The sequence below is a fragment of the Talpa europaea genome (genome assembly GCF_964194135.1).
Source record: "Talpa europaea genome assembly, chromosome: 8".
Taxonomy (NCBI): domain Eukaryota; kingdom Metazoa; phylum Chordata; class Mammalia; order Eulipotyphla; family Talpidae; genus Talpa; species Talpa europaea.
In genome coordinates, this window is record NC_140075.1 from 112,525,227 (window position 1) to 112,545,705 (window position 20,479).

Below are 20,479 nucleotides of genomic sequence, written 5' to 3' on the forward strand. Positions count from 1 at the left end.
CCTTCCTGGGGAATTTGGAAGGGAAGCGCTCCCTGAGGGAGGCCAGTGGAGTAGGAGAAGCTGGGTAACTCAGTCTTTGTGTCCTTTTCAAGGGTCTCTGTGTCCTTGATCAGGGACAGAAAAGATGGCATTTCAGGAAGGTCCTCTGTGATCTGGTCTTTCTGGGCATCTGAGATGGGATAAAGGTGGGAGATGGTGGAACTGTGGGGGGGGGAGCCAACCAGCTCTGGCCCCTATTTGCATATTCATAAGTTCCCCACACCGGTTGGCTGCACGAGGCAGCCCCCACTGTCCCCGCTGGGGCTGGGCTGGTCTGCCAGAGGTGCCTCGCACTGAGAAGGGGTGGGAGACGTCCCTCACCCAGCCACCAGCATCAGAGCTCCTGAAGAGGAAGCAAGAACACCAAAATCACTTCCTGACCTTGGTTCTGTCTGCCCAAGGCTGCTCCTTCTCCTGGGGTGGCGGCCCCACCTGGACGCAGAGCCCAGAGCCCGGACTCCCACCTCCCAGAGGGCGTCCCTGGCTCGGTGAGTAGCCCTCTTCCATCATTTCCCTTGCCAGAGCGCTTGTTTGTTTATTTTTATGCTGGAATGTTTATTGTGGAAATTGTCAAGTATGTAAAAAGGTAAAGACTAGCGCACTCCCCACCACCTAGATTTAACAATTGTTAATGTATTGCCATGTTTGCTTCACCTAATTTTTGTTTTCTGAAATACTTTCAAGTAAATCACAGACTTGGAGATATTCTCTCCTATTACCTCACTCCTCAATCCCCAGCCTGCTTCTGCAGGGCAACTTGAGACTCTTCTTTCATTAGCTTCTCACACCAGTCTTGAGTGAGGGGATGGGTGATCAGCCCACTTTAGAAAAGCAGAAAAAGCTGAGAGTGTGATGAGGGGGAATGGCTGGGAGGTGAGGCCAGGCCACCTAAGCCCCAGCCCAGCACTCTTATCTCAGCCCCTGAAAGCACCTTTCCTGTCAGGGATGTGTTCCTAGATAGCAGTGCGGCTCTGCGAGACTACTGGGTGACCTTGGGCCTATCACTTCACCTTTCTGGGCTCCTGTTGCCTCAGCCATAAATCAAGGAGGGTCTGGCATGAAGATCAAAGGGCCTAATGCTGGTCTGTGATGTTTTCAGAAAATACAAGATATAGAGCTTCTCACAAAGCTAATTTGGACATTATGTTCTTTCCTTTTTTATTTAAATGTGGTGGTTAAAATTCATTTCTATTACAAAGTAAAAATCATAGTAGCTTGTCGTCTTTTTTTTTTTTTTTTTTTTTTTTTGGTATACTTATTTTTTGTGTCCTTACCTGCAAATAAAATGCCAGCTACTCTCATGTTGGGCCAATTTTTTGTTGTTTTCATTTTAATCAGTGGTTGAAATCTAGAAATACGGGAATCACCCACTCTACCAACTGAACCCTAAGTCTTTTCCAGCTCTAAAGTCACTTGGTTTCAGGGGCAGGTGGGTTCCCCATCCTGTCCTGAGGGAGAGGAGAGGAAACTGCAGTTTAAGGAGTATATTCCTCATAGAACCCTAAGAGAGGCCACCGTTAGCAACACATTTTACAGATGGAGATACTGGGGACAAAGAGGCAAAGTTAATTCCGTAAGGTCACACAAGAGCTAGCAAGTCTGACCCAGATCCAACACCGGGGAGATCAGTCACGGTCACAGGTACAGCAGCAGTTCAGTAGATAGACCAGCAGGATTGTGACTTGGTTGTCTGTCTGTCTGTCTGTCTGTCTGTCTGTCTGTCTGTCAGCAGACAGGGCTGTGCGGTCTGGGTCGTCACTCTGAGCTCCTCTCCCCTTTTCTATCATCAGCCACTGCAACTGGAGAGCTGCTCAGGGCTGGACCGGAGGTGGAAGGGGCCACCTCTGACTCACAGTTCCCCAGGGATGAGTCAGACATGGGGGCTGGGGGGCAGTAACTTCATCTTCGGGAATGAAATAGAGATGGGGTTGCACATGAAAACAAACTTAATAAAGCATAAAAATCTATATGACCTTGAGATCTGCCACCCTAAACAAGTCTTTTGTGGGCTGCTAATATTTGCCGAGCCTGCCAAGCACTTGGGTGGGAGGTCGTGGGTCAGACAGAAACGTGCTCATACATAAGTGTGTGACTGAGCGATCACCATTATGAATCACCAGTAGTGCGCCTTTCAGTCCTGCGACATCTGCATAGGAGAGGCTGTTTCAGGATAAGGCATTTTCCTCCAACCGTATTGTGGGTGCTTATCAACTAGGCACCATCCAACCAAGTCTAGGAAATGAACAAAATCTTGCAGAAGGAAACACTGTTTTCCCAACCTAAACCTGGTAGCAACTTAATATTAAGGAAACAATAGATCTGGATCGAGCACCAATGACAGTGATGAGTTACTTTGCATCTCTTGGGCTTTGCCTGGTGCCTTTTATTGACGGGCTCCCCAAGCCTACGTTGCTTCATTCCCTAGAGGCCCTGCTGGACTGTGTCAGGGGTGTTTGCTGTTCCCTGAGTGTGGGCACAACACAGAAGGAGGCACAGGCTGGGAGCTGCTGGTTTCACCTCATTTAACCTGGGAGTCCTTCTGTGAGTCTGGGCCTTTCCCCTTTGTCCCCTTGGGCAGAGCTTTGGGAGATCTCGACAGAGATCCCATGGAAGGGCCCAGACTCACAGAAGCGCTCCCAGGTTGGGGCGAACTGTGCAGTTGAGACTGCTGCAGACGCGGGCCATGTCTTTTCAGCTCATACACACGGCCTCTGACACTTCAGCTGAAAAGCACATCTTCTTTCTGACAGCTAGTATTTACTTGAGATGACTATATCCCTCATTTGACACTCTCTAGTTATAAAATGCTACATACCTTTGCAGTTGTATCAGGAATCCTATGTTTTATGCTGATATTTATGGTAAATTTGCTCCCCCATGGGGGCTTCTATGTTTGGAGCCCAGAAGTGTACATTCAAGAAAGAGTCAATGACAAAAAAAAAAAAAAAGCAAGCTTGTTTATGTAATGGACTTTTTTTTAAAAAAAGATTTATTTATTGATGCATACAAGAGCTGGGGTACAGGCCAGAGGCATGGGGAGGGGTGAGAGGATTCACCAGAGGCAGAGCGGGGAGCAGAACAGGCAGACAACCAAAATACACTGCTGAGGGGAGCAGCGGGCAAGACAGGAGAGGTCTGCTGCGCCATGTGGGTAGCTCCCTGGCTGGCCGGGAATCGAATTCATACTGCACAGGCTGCAGATAGCTTCATAGGTTGCGCCTTAACCCTTGCGCCACCAGGGAGGCCCCTGGGCTTTATTTTTTAAAGCAGTTTTAGAGTAACAGCAAAATTGAGCAGAATGTACATAATTTCCCTTTATATCCTTGTTCCCACATATGTATTGCTTTCCCCATAAATACAAATTTTTAATTGTTAAAGATCTTTTTTTTATCATATAAGTGAAAACATACACCTTGAAAAGATGGTAAATACAGAAAAGTCAAAAGAATAAAATAAAGAAAAAATTGCCCATCATTCCATCACCCATAAACAATTATTGCTAACATTTAATGTATTTACTTCTCATCTTCTTTATTGTACTTTTAATATATAATTTTCTTTCACCCACTTATAGTTTTCTACAAACTCTTCTTAAACAGGACTTTAAAATGACTGCATAATATACTACTATGCAGATGATACCATATTTTATGAGTTATTTATCCAGTCTCTATTCTATAAATAACACTGGAGCGATCATTTTTTACATAAATCTGTGGGCATAGTGTCATTTTCTTGACTTCGGACAGAATTATTGACTTTAGTGTTAACATGTTTAAGTTTCATATATACTATATAAATAATTCCCTAAAATATCTGTAAAATGAGCAATATTACTGAGAGTCAGAGAAATGCAAATAATGAGAATATTTTCACTCATCATATTGGCAAAGATTTAAAAGACTGATGATACCCAGTGTTGATGAAGATGAGAGGGTGTGTTCTTCTATAGGTATGATGGCAAGAAAACAAATTATCTCTTTAAAAGTATGTATACAAGTAAAGCATAAGTACATTCTTTAAAATTTCAATTAATGCAGACATACACATAGTAAAAAATTGAAAGTTCTCCTTCAGTCTGTCATCCCTACTTCCAATAAGCACATTTCTTGTATAGCTGATTTCTGGAGGGCAGTTGACCAACAAGTATGAAAGTTAAGCGTATACCTGGCTTTTGATACAGAATTTCCACTTCTACAAATGTATCCAAAAAAAAAAAATAGGAAAAGTTCCCAAAGATATATAGAGAAATGTTCACCCCAATATTACTAATAGTAATAATAGCTAACTCTTATCTGCAATTTACCCCGTGCCAGAAACTGTTCTGAAAATACGCATTAACTTACTGGCTCTTCACAACATTCCCATGATAGCAGTAGTTTGTGTTTATTCCCATTTTATTGATGAGAACCAAGACACAGAGCAGTCACAAAGCTAATGACTAGTTCTTGGGAATCAAATCTAGTAGATCTGACTCCAAGGTCTAATTTCCTACCCCCATAATATATTGTCCTGTGACTATAATGGTGATGGCATAGAAATACATCTGTCTGTAAGGAGGGAGTTTATTAAATAAATTATGGTACATCCATACATTGATATATCAGCTTTCACAATGTTGCTGCAGATTGATGTTTGTTGACATGAAATCTCTGTGTGGAGTTTGTTCACATAGGTGCTAGAGAGGGATCTGAAATCTTTACCTCTAATGAGACAAAATCAGTCTAAATGAGGTGCTTAGAATGCTTAGAATGATTTATTCAACTGAGTTAAGGAAGCTATAGAACCATGTGTTAAAAATATTACCTAATCCTGGTGATCATGTCAATGCGTATCTATAAACAGAGAAAAGGTTTGAGACACAAGGACTAACACCAAAATGTTAACTGTGATTTTTTTTCTGGGAGGCAACATTGTCTTTCTTTTCCTCTTAATACGTTTCTAAATTTGGCAAATAAAGTGATCCTATATTACTTTCATAATCTAAGAAGAGCGGTAAAGTTGTATTTAAAGGATTATGACAATTGCCACGTCTACCCGTGAATGTGAAAGTGCTGCTAGTTAATTTTCAAACAGAAAGCCTTGCACTCCACGATGCACTCAGATAAAGGGCTCCAGGGAGCAGCTGCCCAGCACAGAGGTTTCCTGTTTCTTAGCAGCCCAGATGCAGAGTTTCCATGATTGTCCTACAAAAGATGGGTGTAAACAACTCTGGGCACCCAACCACAGTGGAGTCTGGCTGGATTTCCCATTTTTTTCACCTCAAGACATTCCTGCTGATTGCTGTTTCATGAAACACACTGAGCTCCACCGCTTACCCAGTGGTTACACCTTCTGGTACACTCAGACAATACCTTGAACGCGCAAGAGAGATTTGGCAAAGTTGGTGGTTTTCCCTCCCTCCCTCTACCCCTGCCCCCTACTCTCCCTCCCTCTCGTGTTGTTTAATGCTAGGTCTTTCTCTTCTCTCTACATACATTCCTAGGTGAACTCATCCATCTACGTACTGACAGCCCTTAATTTTCTGTTTCTAAGATACATGTCCCTACTCCCCTCAATGTATCTCCTCCTCTCCCCCAGTAAAGAATGATCCTTTTAAAACTAAGTCAGATCATGTTGCTTATAACCTTCCCGGGGTCCTCATTTATTTCAGAGTTAAGGACGATTTCACAATGTCCAACGAGGCCCTATTTAATGGTCTTCCATTACTGACTTTGTATATTATTACATTTATCTACCTTTGCATGAATGTCAGCTCCACATGAACAGAGGATTTCCTATGTAGTTACTAATGACCCATGTTTGTTGAATGAATGAATGAATGTAGAAGGACCAAAGTGAGGAGAGGCAAGAGGATGGGGGCCAGTGAGGAGGTATTGGGATTTCCAGGTGAAAAATGATGAGGCCCTGAATCAGGGAAAGTGTAATGGGAAAGGCATAGCAGAAGATAGTGCAGAGGCATCTTTGCCATAAATTTACCAGCCATAGTGACCAAATCAATGCTGAGTTGACAGGTGTCAAAGAAACTCTCTCCCTCTAGCTTCTGGCTTGAACAGTAAGATAGTCTGCGTGGTGAAGCACATTGGCTAATTGCAGAGTTTGGGTTTAAAAATGTTGAGTTTTGGACAGAGCTAGAAGGGATCATGCTCAGCGAAATAAGTCAGAAAGAAAAAGAAAAATACCAGATGGTCTCACTCATAGCAGGAATTTAGAAAACCTAAATAAGAGAACAGGAAAAAGACTAATCAATACAAAGTGAAAATCAAAATCAACAAGTAACTATAAACCAGAGACACACTACGGGGGGGGGAGGGGCGGGGAAAGGAAGGACTAGAGTCAAAATAAGGGGGGGCTAAGGGGGGAGTGCAATTGTATGGGGAATATGACCAAAGTGAAAATGCATACATTGTGCAAAGATGAAAAAAGATGTAAGAATTATATAAAATAAAATATTTAAACAAAAAAATTTAAAAATATGAAATTGGATATTTAAAACAATAAAAAATAGGGGCCTCCCCGGTGGCGCAGCAGTTGAGCGCTGGGTTGCGAAGCTGCCCGCGGCCTCTGCGGCGCCGGTTCGATCCCCGGCTGCTCCCCGGTGCTTCCCGGCCACCGGAGAAGGGTCCCACATGGCGCGCAGACCTCTCCTGCCGCCCGCTGCTCCCCTTAGCAGTGTACTTCGGTCCTTCTGCCTGCTCTGCTCCCCACTCTGGCTCTGGTGAATTCTCTCACCCTCCCGCGCTTCTGACTGTACCCAGTGCATGTGTAAACAAAAAACAAACAAACAAATAAAATAAATAAATAAATAAAATTTAAAAATAAAATAAAAAATAAAAAAATAAAAATGTTGAGTTAGAGCAGACAGGTTCACTAGACAGAATAATCAACATCAATCTTTTTTGGAAGCACTTAACTGAAAATATATATGGTCTGTCTATTATTGTTATACAGACTCTTGGCTAAAATATCGTTTCTTCCAGTTTGGAGATCATTATTAGTTACAAAATAACTAATGTGTGCTTAATGGTTCAGTTATGCTTATCAGATGATATGATCTGATTTAAAATAAATTCGTTTCTTGGGCCTCCCCTGGTGGCGCAGCAGTTGAGCGCTAGGCTGCGAAGCTGCCCGCAGCCTCTACAGCACTGGTTCTATCCCCGGCCGCCGACAAGGGTCCCACATGGCGCGCAGACCTCTCCTGCCATGCCCGCTGACTGCTCCCCTTAGTAGTGTGTTTCGTCAGTCTGCCTGTTCTGTTCCCTGCTCAGGCTCTGGTGAATTCTCCCACCCTCCCACGCTTCTGACTGTACCCAGTGCTTGTATAAATAAATAAATTAATTAAAAATAAATAAATAAATTCGTTTCTCTTTCCAAGTGGTAAACCATCCAAATTGTTGCTATAGACTTGGCATTAACAAATTATTTCATCTATGTGAACTTGGCAAGTCATCTATTTTCTTTTTAGTAATTGACAAATGTCTTACTCAAAGCAAGACTCTTCTCATTATTCTGACCCAAGAACCTAGCCTTCTTTCAGTGGCATTTACCCCATAATGCCACTAGAGCTGCCACTGCCCCTCAGGCCCTGCCCTGGTACTGGCATGATAACGCCATTGCTCTCAGTGGGCTAGCTTGGGGTCTCTGCCTTTGCCCAGCAGCTCCAGGTAGAGGACATGATCAAGTGTATAGACTAGACCCACCACTGCAGATGAGCTGAGATATGCCCGAAACAGAGAATCCTGAGTAAGCTTCAGGATTCCAGTAGAAAGAGACAGCAAGCTTTCCAGGTAGCATTTGTGCAAAAGAAACAAGAGAGAGTGAGAATTTGAAGAGGAAAAAAACTTAATTTAACTCTTCCAGAAAAGGATGAATCAACTTAGCAGGTGGGTTATGCAGGTCTTTTCATTATTGGGGTTAGAAGATTTGGAATTTTCATTATTCTCTGCCTCACTGAGCCTCAATTTCCTTGTTCATAAAATGGCAGCATCATACCAACTCTGTAGATTGACGTGAGATACAATGAAGTCACATGTACAGATGTTTCATAAAATGCCTTCCACCTGCTATCGGAAGGCTGGATACTTAAGCTCAATGTTCTTTGATATTTTGTAGGAATAAAACAGCTGTAGGCAGCTTTTCCTAAAATAACTCCCTCTTCTCAATATCCTCCTCCCAACCTCCAACCCCTTATTGTGCTTTTTCTTCATAGCAATTATCACAACTTAAAAATATATTTGTTTATTTTTTCTTCCCTTTCCAGGAAGCGCCACAACAGAGGGCGCTTTCCAGGTACCAGAGGAAGGCCCAGTCTCCAGTAAGTGAATAAACAAGTTGATACATGTTGAAAGATGAATGTATTATCTGATTCTTCCAGGAGCAGAACAGCATCATGATCGAACAGCAAAGGTTCCCAAAATATTTTCAAATGCAGCACCTGCCCCAGCACTGAGGGATTCTGATTTAGCAAGTCTGGCAATACCCATTAAATTTGCTCTTTTTAACAATTGCCCGGGGTGATTCCTTGGCAGGCGGCACTAAGAAAGGTACTCTTAATCAGACAAATCTTGTTTTGATTCCAGACAGATCGAGTTTGACTCCAGCTGTATGACCTGAGGGTGGTGGCTTCTTCTGAGCCCATTTCCTTATCGGTGAAACAGGAGCAACAGCTCTCAGAGAACTGTTTTGAGAATTAGTGAGATCACGGAGGTGAAGTTCTTGACAATTATGCAGTTAGCTGCCATTATGGGATCGCCCTGGCAGGAGGACTTTCTTTCTGGAGGCTCACTCTTGGGAACCTCCTTCAAGTGTGGTCTCCACCCAGCAGCATAGCACTAGGGGCTGGTGAGATGCTCTGCCCCTCACCCAGACCTGCTGAATCCAGAATCTGCATTTTTACAAGATCCCCGGGTGATTTTTATGCACATTCAAGTTTGCATAGCTCGAAGTCATATGCTTCCTTCTGTCTCTGATTTCAGGGTCTGCCCGAGGGGTTCATAAGCCCTGACATTCCAGAGTCTGCATCTTTCCTCTGCAGATGCAGCTGCTTTCACGCCCTTAAGGGCAGAAGAGGATCCCCCTGCTGGCTCTGGTGCACCTCCAGCGGAGGACATTAGGAGGAATTGCCCCACCGAGCTCCATTAACCCCACAGCCTCTGAGCAAGTGGCCCAGGAGCCAGGCGATGGACCCAAACTCTGCCTTGCTTTCTCCTCCACCCCAAGCCTGTTCCTATCTGGCAGAACCCTGCATGGAGGGTGGGAGAAGTCCATCCCCCCAAGACTCCCCCTTTCCCTGGAACCAGGTCCCCAGCTCAAGCCTCACTGACCCAGACTGTTTCTGGAATGAGCACACCCAGGCAAAGAGGGCCAGAGTGGAGACCATCATCCGAGGCATGTGTCTCTCCCCTAACCTTCTGGTGCCAGGCGATGCCCAAACCAGGGACAGGCCCTGCGGCCCGGAGAAGGCCCGGGAGCGGAAGAGGAAGCAGAAGCTTCCCATGCAGCAAGGCCACCTGCAGCCAGTTCCTGCTGGGGACCAGAGCAGCAGGAAGGGGAGCCCTCGGGTAAGAGAACAACTTCATCTCCTAAAGCAACAGCTAAGACATCTGCAAGAGCACATCCTGCAGGCTGCTGAGCCCAGGGACACAGCTCAAGGCCTGGGAAAGCCTGAGAAGGGGAAGCACCCACAGAACATAAAGCAAAGGCACGGCTATGGGTCTAGGCCCTGGGCCGTGGACAGTGATGACCATCAGGGCTCCAGGGGGATCTTCCCCAGGGCAGGGGAACACATAGTATCTGAGGTGGAACCCCAGTCTGAGGAACCCAGTTTCCTCCCTTCTGGAGCACGGGCTTTGCTGGACATTCTGAGCAAAGAGCTGACTGGGGCAGTGTGCCAGGCTGTGGACTCGGTATTACAAAAGGTACTACTGGATCCGCCAGGCCACCTGACTCACCTGGGCAGAAGCTTCCAGGGGCTGGTTTCAGAGGGTAGACGTGAGCCCTCACCTCCTGAGGGAGATGCCTGCCAAGATCCACTTCCCAGGAGGGCCCAGTCACAGGCTGGGGGTCCACTGGGAAACTTATCGCTGGCCACTTCTCTGGAGTCTCCTAGGTATCCTATCTCTCCAAGGATGATCCCCAAACCCTATCAGGGCCCCCCAGCAAACTGTCCCTTGACTATGCCTTCCCATACCCAGGAAAATCAGATGCTTAGCCAGCTCCTGAGTCATGGACCCAACGGCCACTGGAACAGCAGTCTTCCCAGGGACTCACCTTCCCAAGGTCACCCCTGCTCAGAGTCGGCCCTTCCACCTCGGGGAGCTGTCAAGCTGCGGCCCTCGGTTTTGAGCCAGCAGCAGTGTCCCTTGCCCTTCACTTGCACCCGTGTGGAGAGACGGTCCCTTCTTCCCTCGGTGAAGATGGAACAGGGCGGCCGCCAGGGGGTCGCCGACGCACTGCCTTTCTCTTCAGTCCACATATCCTTTACGTCATTGCAGTTCTCAGAGTCACAGCCCAGAGAAACAGGGACTCTGGAAGATGGGGGTGGGGAGCGGGCACAAGGAATCGCTGTTTTCCTGATGGTCTTCAACTTGCTTCTGGGCCTTCCTTCCCTGGGGCTCAGTTGTTAGGCTCCTGAGAAAGTAGTAACCACATTCCGGGATTTAAGGATGTGACAGTTCTTCTGTAACACATCAGATTCTCCCACTACTGACTATTCCATTAGGTCTGAAACAACTTGATCTGCTTGTTTTTAAACACAGATGGGCTTCCAAAGTAAGCAAGTCCCCCAGGGAAGGAAGAACCCCATAATTTGGTTGTCAGTTGCCCATATACCCAGGCAGAGGGTCAAGGGCATTAGCTAAGAACAGGCTCCCCCATCCTCTTGGCTCTACTGGTAAAAAGCCTGAGCTGTCTAATTAATTTATGAGGAAGATATGAGGGACCAGAAACTTCTGGGGTTTCTGAGATGGGGAAGTTTTCCACAGAGACCACACTTGAAAGGTAGCAGAAGGGGTCAGAAGCCTTCAGTTTAAGGAGCAGCTTCTAAGCTGTAGCTGAGAGGACTAGAGCATGGGGGCTGAGCATGTGCGGGGAGAAGGCCCCATGGGGAAGGTGGAACCAGCCTCAGGCTGGTCTGCAGGGATCTGGATCTGACTGCAGCACCTTTGCAACCCTTAGGCAGACCTCATGCTTTTAAACAGTGTTTCACAGCATAATCCTCCCTCAGTCACTGCTTCAGAAGGAAAGTAGCTTGGATAAATACTGGGGTAGTTGCTTTACTGCAGGACTTCTCAATATGCTGAAGCCCGATGTGAAGCTCTAAACTCATGACCATAAATAACCCTCATCAACAAGCATCTTGCATGACCAAAGTTCCTGAGAACATCCTTTGGGTGTTGTTTTTGGGGGGCACAGAGACCACACTTCTACTTCTCAAGGGCAGCCTTGTTTCCAGAGTTCAGTGTGTCAGTGGAGTCTCCTATCTAGGTGTGAACAGTTGTGTCCTCTGCCAGCGAGCTGTAGTAAGGTCAGCAGGAGAGGGTGGTACCAGCTCACTGCCACACCAGGGCCAGTTGTCCTAAATGCTGTGAGCGCCACCTGCTGATCACAGATGTTGGCAATCAGCCCAAAGCCTGGGAGTTAGGTGGTTGGGCAGTGAGTGATCAATTACAAACCCCACACTAAGAACACCTCACCCGCCACCACGGCTTCTTCAGGCAGTAGGGAAGCTTCTTGGAGATGTACAGATACAGGATAGACAGACTTTCTGTATGAGAAAGACTACCTGTCTGGACCTTTGATAAGAGACCACTAATTAAGAAACCCCATTCAAGTCAGGGCAGAAGGACTGCAAGAACTCGGTCCCAAAGAGTCTCTCTTGTACTTCTCTTGGGAGGAGCATGCTGATATTTCAGGCACCTCCTGTGTGCATGGCCCTGCCCCATGAAGTGAGCAGAGTCAGAGCTTAATTATCCTAAAGGTCTCAGACCAGCCCCTGGGGTATCCCCGGGAACACTGTTATACAGTGTTCATGCATAGGAATCTACTTCCCTCCAACCCTGGTGCTAGGCAGTCACACCACAGGGCCCTGCTCTGATTAACGGGCAAGTAACCTTATTAAACAATAAGGTATGGGTTGAAATATACTTTTCTCATTTGTGTATGGATTAAAGCTGACCATCACTCATTCCTTTATCCAACAAACATTTATTGAGCATCTAGTATGTTCTTAGCACTGGTTTAGGCATGTGGGGTAAAAGGCAAAAAGATAAAGAAGGTCCTTGCCTTCAAGGAACTCACAGTATAAACGAGGAGATGAACATGCAGTAAAAATTACAGTAAAGTCACAGCTATAACAGCGATTTGTACAAAGAGCTCTGGTAGCCCAGGGTTAGGGAGGCCTAGTTCTTAAGGAAAAGTTTCACAGAGGAGAGAGTGTCTGAGCTGAGGCAGGAAGGATGAGAGAGAGTTCTGCCAGGCAGATGGAGCACAGATGCAGCCTGCAGTCCAAGCAGCTGCTGGAGCCAAAGCAGAGTCTGGCGCATTCAGTCGGCTCCAGACACTGTTGGCTTAAACACGGCGAAGGCAATCTTGAGAGCCAGAGTGGAGACCATTTAGTCAACTCTCATTTCACAGACGAGGAAACTGAAGCAGAGAGGGGAAGTAAATCTCTACTTGGGTTTCTAAAAAAGTTTTTCCTCTTCCCTTCCTATTCAGATAACCACAATAGATTACTTAATATGTATGTCATACAATTTTTGCACATCAAAATGCTTTTGTAAATTATGACTTTACAGAACATGTATGGTGTTCACCATCTGCAAAGAAAAGAACTTATCAGACTTGCCAGAGACAGAAAACAATGAAGCACATACACCATTCAACCAGCAGAAATATACAGAGAAACCATAAAGAACAGGGAAATTCACTACTTGGATAATCTGATAAATTTGAGAAACTGGTATGCATTTTCCTTGACTCCAGGATAAATTCAGGAGGCCCTAAATCCTGGTCACTTGAAGAAAGCCAAACTAATGTTTTTCTTCACACGCTACCCCAGCTCCAATCTCCTGAAGGCCTATTTCCCTGATGTTCAGGTAAAGTCAGTCAACTCAATTTCAGCTTCTACAAAACTCCCAAGTGGCAGTGGGTTTTACCCACTGAGACATCATCTGTGCACCTCATGTCCCCATTCAAGCTGTGGATGGAATCCGTACAATGTCCAGTTCCAGGCTAGGCCTCTGCCCAAATAGTCATGAATAACTTTGGGCTAGGAGGGTTGGGTATCTGAATTTTTAAGTTTTTGAACTATAGATTAAACCCAGAAACATGAGGGAAAGGATGGAAGGGGAAGAGAGAAAACTTCATAAATGGCATCTCTGGCTCTGTCTTTGCTGGGGACACTATGAAAAAAGAAAGAATATAAATAGTTGGTGCCAAATTTACATTCAAACTGCTATGTTTCAAAATTGAGTGAAAGTGAAAAGAGATCAAGCCCAATGGGGAAAATCAAGTTCTGATAGTTAGAACCAGACCAGGGTGTTCCTGTGAAGTCTCTGGGTGTTGAGTAGGGCTCTGAATACTTTGTATCTTTATCATTTCTTTGCTTTTTTGTCAGATCTTTCCCTCATGCTGTTGTTTGGTTGATCCCTGCACCAAGCTCTGACTTCCATTCATTTTGCAATTCCAAGTTACTCCCTAATCTACATCTTCATCCACATCTTCCCTTGGCCCTTTACTTGCTTGGGGCTGCCATGCAATCCACCTGCTTGCTGCAGTCGGACTTGACCCTTAGCCCGTTACAAAGTCACACTTATACACACCGTGGAAAGGTTTTCATGGGTGAAAAATCTTTTTAAACCTGGTATAACATTATTTTCTACAGGGTATTGTAGCTATTCAGATTTTTCTGCGTATTTTAGCTGTGGCTTCTTTTAAAGGTTGCTGGAAGCATTCTTATTAACCTCTTTGTTGAACCAGAGAGCTGATAGTTCTGTCTCTGAGCACCTTATGACAAACGTCTGACTTGATGGACCTCATTGTTTGTACAGTTCAATCGATGCATAACCTCCCAGATGATCAAGTGGTTCAGCAACTTTCGTGAGTTTTATTATATCCAAATGGAGAAATTTGCCCGGCAAGCAATTTCAGATGGTGTCACAAATCCCAAAACACTGGTGGTTCTGCGCGACTCAGAACTTTTTCGAGCTCTCAATATGCATTATAACAAGGGGAATGACTTTGAGGTAAGAACATGAACTTGGTCCCCTGAGTACCTTCCCTTTCTGATTGGAGTGTTAGAAAAGTTGCCCTTCTGTGTCCTTACATCATCGAGAGCCACAGTCTCAAGCTCTTCTCTTAGGCAATGGGTATCTGCATGCTGCAAACAGAATACCCACCAGTCTTCATTCTGAAACTTAAGCAGAAGTCTGCAGGTGCTACGCCATTTCAGACTTAATGCTCTTTAGCGTTCAAGTTACATCACTTGGTAACCTTTTTGCTTTTGCACTAGGAGGCCTGGGAATAAATGCTAGGCTCTGCTGTAGCACCTGGTCTACATTCTGTGTTCATTTTATCACTTGATTCTTTATTCATACCGGAACAGCTTTTTGGGCCTTCCATGGTGAGTCACTTCAGATCCTTTCTGGAAATAATGAGTAAACAATACTCAAGTGTTCCCATCCATGGGGATCTCTATGGAAGGCACACTGGTGGCACCTTAGAGGTAAAGCATCAGTGATGGGTTAGCAAGTGCCTAGGTGTCATTGGTGAGAACACACATTTCCTCATGTATGGTGGTCAGCTTTTTTGAGCTGGCATCTAGTTCTATAGGTGCCCGGTCTGTCTGGTCATCGACTATACTTTTCTCGGCTTTATCACTTGACTGTGATCATAAAGAGGAGCTTATTCATACCTTCAAGAAAGGGAAGAACCGCTGGCATCCACTGGTCAGATGCTCCATCAGAATGTTTGGAATGTTTACCTGAGGGTAAAATGGACCATGTGTCTTTTCTGAGGCTCATGGGAGGAGCATTTTTCCACAGGAGGTGGTCATTGGGCACAATGGTGGCATGCCCTGGGTCAGGCCAGGTCCCAAGGATCTGTGGGATGTCCTACCACAAGGTGCCATTCTGGATGAAGTCCTGGAACATATTTCTGAGTCCCTGTCAACCCCATGGCTGGCTTAAGAAGCAGGGATGATTCCAAGTGGCTTTGGCTCCAGCCCCAAAACATATTGGGATGAGGCACAGCAATAGTAAGCTTAGGGGCACTCCTTCCTTTCTTATCAGGCACTGAGAAAAAGAATATTAAAAACCTTTTTTTGAGTCATAGATTTAGTTTCCATCAGTCAGTTTCCCACTTACAAAAAACATTACCCATTAGAGAATCAGCTCCTCCTACAAAGGGAGTGTCCATAACATTTCTCCATTCTCTCCATTGGTACATTGTAAAATTTTTGTTTGATGAGGGAGCAGAGGCTCCCAGGACTGCAAAAAGCAGGGGCCAGTAGAGCAGGAATGCTCTTATCGGCCCACCACCCAAGGAACAGGCAGCCGCAGGCAGTGAGATCTCCATAGCACATGAGCTCCACAGCCTCACGTCTTTTCTTTCTTGTGGGTCTCTTTGGGTATGCAGGTCCCTGATTGCTTCTTGGAAATTGCCAGCTTGACATTACAGGAGTTCTTCAGAGCAGTCTCCGCAGGGAAAGACTCAGATCCTTCCTGGAAGAAACCCATTTATAAAATTATTTCAAAACTGGACAGTGTCATCCCAGAGATATTTAAATCTTCCAGCTATCCCCCAGAGCTGTTTCGGAATTAAGATCCCACAAACTGAGAAGCTACCATCACTTAAGGGAAAAAACAGGCTTTTTCTTAAGTGGCACTCAGTAAAGATATAGTCATATTAAAAAGGGCATGAGGAATCCCCCCACCCCCTCGCCAGCAACCCTAAATAGGTACTATAATCATTTCTGATGATTTATTTCCTTTCCAAAGGTATCAGCCAAGTGTATTGGTGTGCTGGTAGCATGCTGTAAAAGGGACACAACAGTTTGGTACCAGAAGATTCAAATCTGCAGTGTTTCCAGGTATCCTGTCCCTGGGAACTCAGCAGTATTCTGCATTTTTGTAGGGATGAAAAGACTGTGTATCCCAAAACAATTCTGTAAAACGTTACTACCAAATACCAAGTTTTTCCCCCTCCCCTTGGCTTTCAGACAAGGTTATTTTATTTGGGGCTTTTACAAATTGTTGTTTTTAGCTACTGATTTTTCAAGTTCTGCCTATTTGCTACACAATTTCATTATCTTTACGCTCTTAACCCTGAAACGTGCTATCTTCATTTAAAGAATAACCAAAGAAAAGTTTTACAACTACAAGGTAATTCACCAAAGGCTGTAAGGCTGGAGCATTTGGGTTAGAGGAGGATCAGGAATGTGAAGGAATCTCAGACCGTTTGTGCCAGACTGTGCCGGATCATCCCTGCTGCCTCTCTGGATCTCCATCCCCAGTGAGCACTTATGGGACACTGTCAGCTGACAACCCCTGCCTAGTGCTTCATCTCCCAAGATTTTCCACAGATCATGCCAGCACTCCCAACATAAACTCTCTCAAGGATCGGAGTGTTGCTATTCATTCACGTTTCTCTGCTAGAAGAGTTTATCAGATGGACAACCCAAACTGTCTCTAGTTGACCAGTGCAATTGATGCCACAACCTCGGGTGCAAAAGAAACTGAGCATCAGATGGTGAAAGCTAGAAAAGGTCTTAGATCATCTGATCCACCCTACTTAAATTAGGAAGGAGGCAACTGAGATCCATACAGGAAGCATGAAGAGCTTCACAGGTGATAAATGGCATAAGTGGGACAAACACAGCATCACACACCAAAATAGAAATTCTCCTACCCCCTCTACTGACCCAACACAAATTATGACTCACTCTGAACAGAGGCAAAATATCTGCAAAGTTACATATCCGCTGTCTTCTAGGCTGGTCGGAATCAAGTCTTTTAAAGCACTGCCAAAGGTGTGCATGCTAGGGTGGGGATCACAGTGACCACTCAGATTAAGGGGCACATGTGACTTCATTAGCTTATGTTTTTCCCCATCTATTGATACATAAAACAAGTTTCTATATTCAACCACCTCACTTCCTTTTTGGGTGGGTGCATCAGGCGAGATAAATTCCCTAAGTGATTGCTAGATATAGCAACATAGAAAGATATGAAACATTTCTTTTGAATTTTCTTATTTCAAACCACCAAGAGGGAAAAGCAGACATACTCAGCCCAAATTAATCTTTTCAGGTTGTCTTCAGATGGTTTTTTGAGTGTCCTTCAACACATCCAGTTGCACTCAGATGGTCTCTACCCTCTTCCCTCCCACCATGTTCCCTTCACAAAAGTGAAGAAATCTGTCAAATCAGTTTTAGAAGGAGGCAAAAGCACTGAGTGCCCTGAGCAGTCAGTCATCTGTGGTTGGAAACAGCAGAAGAGCCCGCTATCCAGAGTGACGTCACGTAGCTATTTACGACATCCATGGGAAACAATTCCCAGTTCACGTGATATCCAATATGCAGCAGACTTTTTCTGTCCCGTCTGAAATTCATTAGTGTGTGTTTTAAAGACTGAGCCAAGCCACCTCCAGGGCAGGAAACCTTGTCCCAGGGACCAACTGGATGAACTGTACAAGCTCAAATTGAAGCCATTTGTGTACTGCAGCCGTTCCAGGCAGTGTTCTCTAACCACTGAGCTAAATACAGAAGAATGTACAAATATATATGCTGCGCCAACAGAAGAATTCTATTTCATTATATTTTTCTGTTTCTACCAAGTTTATCTCTTTCTCTGTTGGGAACACATTCTGAGTGTAAGCTGAGCTGGTCATTATGTTCTTCTAGCAGTCATAACAATGCTAAAGGTTTGGCCATTCTTTCCATAAGGTATATGTGGGTATATGTGGGCACTATTCTTTCCCAAAGTAGACACAATCAGAATCTGGTCAATTCCTGCCTAATCCTTCAATGGTAGACAGTAAGGCCTGCCATGGTCTACAGTGATAGTACTACTGTCACATTAATACCCAACTATTGATTAAACGCACTTAATTGGCATTCCATGCAGGAAAAGGTTTACTAGGAACCTCTATTTCAAACTTGGTTTTATACAGTATGCAAGGTTCCAAACTGGATTTACACATTGAAGAGGTCAAACACATCATCTCCTGGGTGTATAAGGTATGCCTGAACCATTTCCTTTCCATCAGAGAAAGGGCAAAGCCTAAGTGGCAAATAGAGTTAACATAGCCCTCCTAAGTTTCACACCTCAGCCCCACCACTAAGTGGAGGTCCAAAGGGCCACTTTTCAAAAATATCTTTGTTTTCAAAGACAAAATATAGAATCCTCAGGAATAAATAACTTGGAATAAGACTTCATAATTTTACACAAGGCTTTAGAAAATATTTTTTAAAGTCCTGATAAAACTAACAAAAATTTTGGTAACAAGTTTGTTGAAGTTCTATACATTGTAAGTTTTTATCATCTTCAATTCTAGCACTTTATTTCTAGCTCTTTTCTTTATAGTTTTGACCCTTTGCTCTGTAAATCAGTTTGCTGATTCATGTCTTAACGACAAAATAGAAATTCAAAAAATCCTCTGGCATTTTTACATGAACTCTATTAGGCATTTGCATAGTTTCACACAGTACACGATCCTTTTCTCAGGATTGAAAAAATCAGAAAAGATAATGAAATAGAGTGATAGATGGGAAAGAGATAAAAAATACATTAGTTAAAATTAAGTTATAGCTCTATCATGATGATAAAACTACATACATATGAATTTTAATAAGTGCTCCACAATTCTTAACAGTTACTTCGCAGAGTTGGATGTTTTGGGAGGAAAGGATAAGCTTGCAACAATATGGCAAAAATAATGCTCATGAAAAGACATCCTTGTTCAAATTTAAACATGTACAACACACACTGTAAAGAATGAGCTCTGTTACTTGAGAGCATGCTGTATCTCATGGTACTTACACTTAAAACATATGTACTAAGCACTCATGGAAAGAATATTTTTCAGGGGTAGACAATTCCTAAACACAAATAAGCGTCTCTTTCAGATTATAGAAAACTAGTGTAGCCAAATGCCCAGCAGTTGAATGCTGTCATATTAAAAACAAACCCAAAAACCCCCAGATACTAGCCTCCAGGAGGGAATGTTGACATTCAGAGCAGATATTGACAGCGAAAACAGTCAAGGAATATGACCCTAAAGTTCCCCAGTTTTACTTGTCCATCTATTCAGAAAAAGCAGATGCTTCTTCTTTCACCAAGTTGTTTGGGGTTATTTTGTTTTTCACAAACTTATCTTTTCATGCTCATAAACTCTTGTTTTGCCATCTCCAAATCCTCCACGCAGCCATCACATCAGATTCTAGTCTTTCATTAGAAACCCCTTTTCCTTCCCATATTTACTGATTTTTGTGGCTCAGATTCCTATCTCCTTGGAAACTGCTTCTGTCCTGGAAGTTTAGCCGTAGGCAACAATGTTCTCTGCTTACCTTTCCCCCGATTTATTCTTAGTTATCTTTCCCCCCTCACCAACACATTTCCTAAGCAGAGGACTGTGGTAAGGGGTGTGAACTCTGGCACAAGCTTTCATCCAGGCTCAAGCACCTACCAGCTGTGAATCTCTGGAGGTTATTTACTCACTTGACCTCAGCTTTCCCCCTGCAATAAAATAGTACCCACCTATCTCATAGCACTGTTCTAAGGTTTGGGTAAAATAATACATGTGAAATTCGCAGAAAACTTTCAGTGTATAATACGTGCTTAGTGAATGTCCACTCAATTATTATTCAGCAGTCATATACTGTTAGCAAAGTCATAACGTCATACTGTTTACAGTGAAAAATTATTTCTTAGCCTAAGAAATAATAGGCACTGATGTGTGACACTGATATAAATTTTCTGAATCTTTCTCTTACTATAACAATGCAGTTGCATGCACTAATACCTGTGGTGACAACACGAAATTTAGCTTTAAGCCAATATGTTTTCTGAAGTAAAGAAAACCCAGGTACAAAACAGCCTTGTGCTATAAACTCTGTATTTGTGTCCTCATTTACTCTATTACAATCCTATGTGTGTACTTGGTACATGACCTAACTATTATTGCTATTTGGTAGCTGGTTTCTAAGAGTATGACCGGTTTTGTCTTTACAGGCCAATACATTGCATTTTTGACACTCTCTTAATTATGTTTTGTGACTAATGTGATATTTCTAAAATTATTCAACTTGCCATCTTTAAGAACTGCTTTTTAGGGCTGTACTAATGGCCACTGAGTAGACCAGTTTTGGTTTGAATATTTTCTTGATTAACATGTATAGTCATTCAAAACATCGTTTTTAAGTTGTTCAACTTGTTAAAAGAGG

The 20,479-nt window shown here is 43.9% G+C and overlaps 1 protein-coding gene across 1 annotated transcript; it reads left to right on the forward strand.

Annotated features, from left to right (window-relative positions):
- Nucleotides 1-9,207: 9,207 nt before the first annotated feature.
- On the forward strand, nucleotides 9,208-15,858 carry PROX2 (prospero homeobox 2; the record flags this gene model as incomplete). The annotated part of the gene is made up of 4 exons (XM_084240309.1): nucleotides 9,208-10,517; nucleotides 13,032-13,133; nucleotides 14,088-14,282; nucleotides 15,673-15,858. The coding sequence occupies exons 1-4, from the start codon at nucleotides 9,219-9,221 to the stop codon at nucleotides 15,856-15,858; spliced, it is 1,782 nt and encodes a 593-aa protein (XP_084096435.1). The 5' UTR covers nucleotides 9,208-9,218.
- Between the last annotated feature and the right edge of the window lie 4,621 nt (nucleotides 15,859-20,479).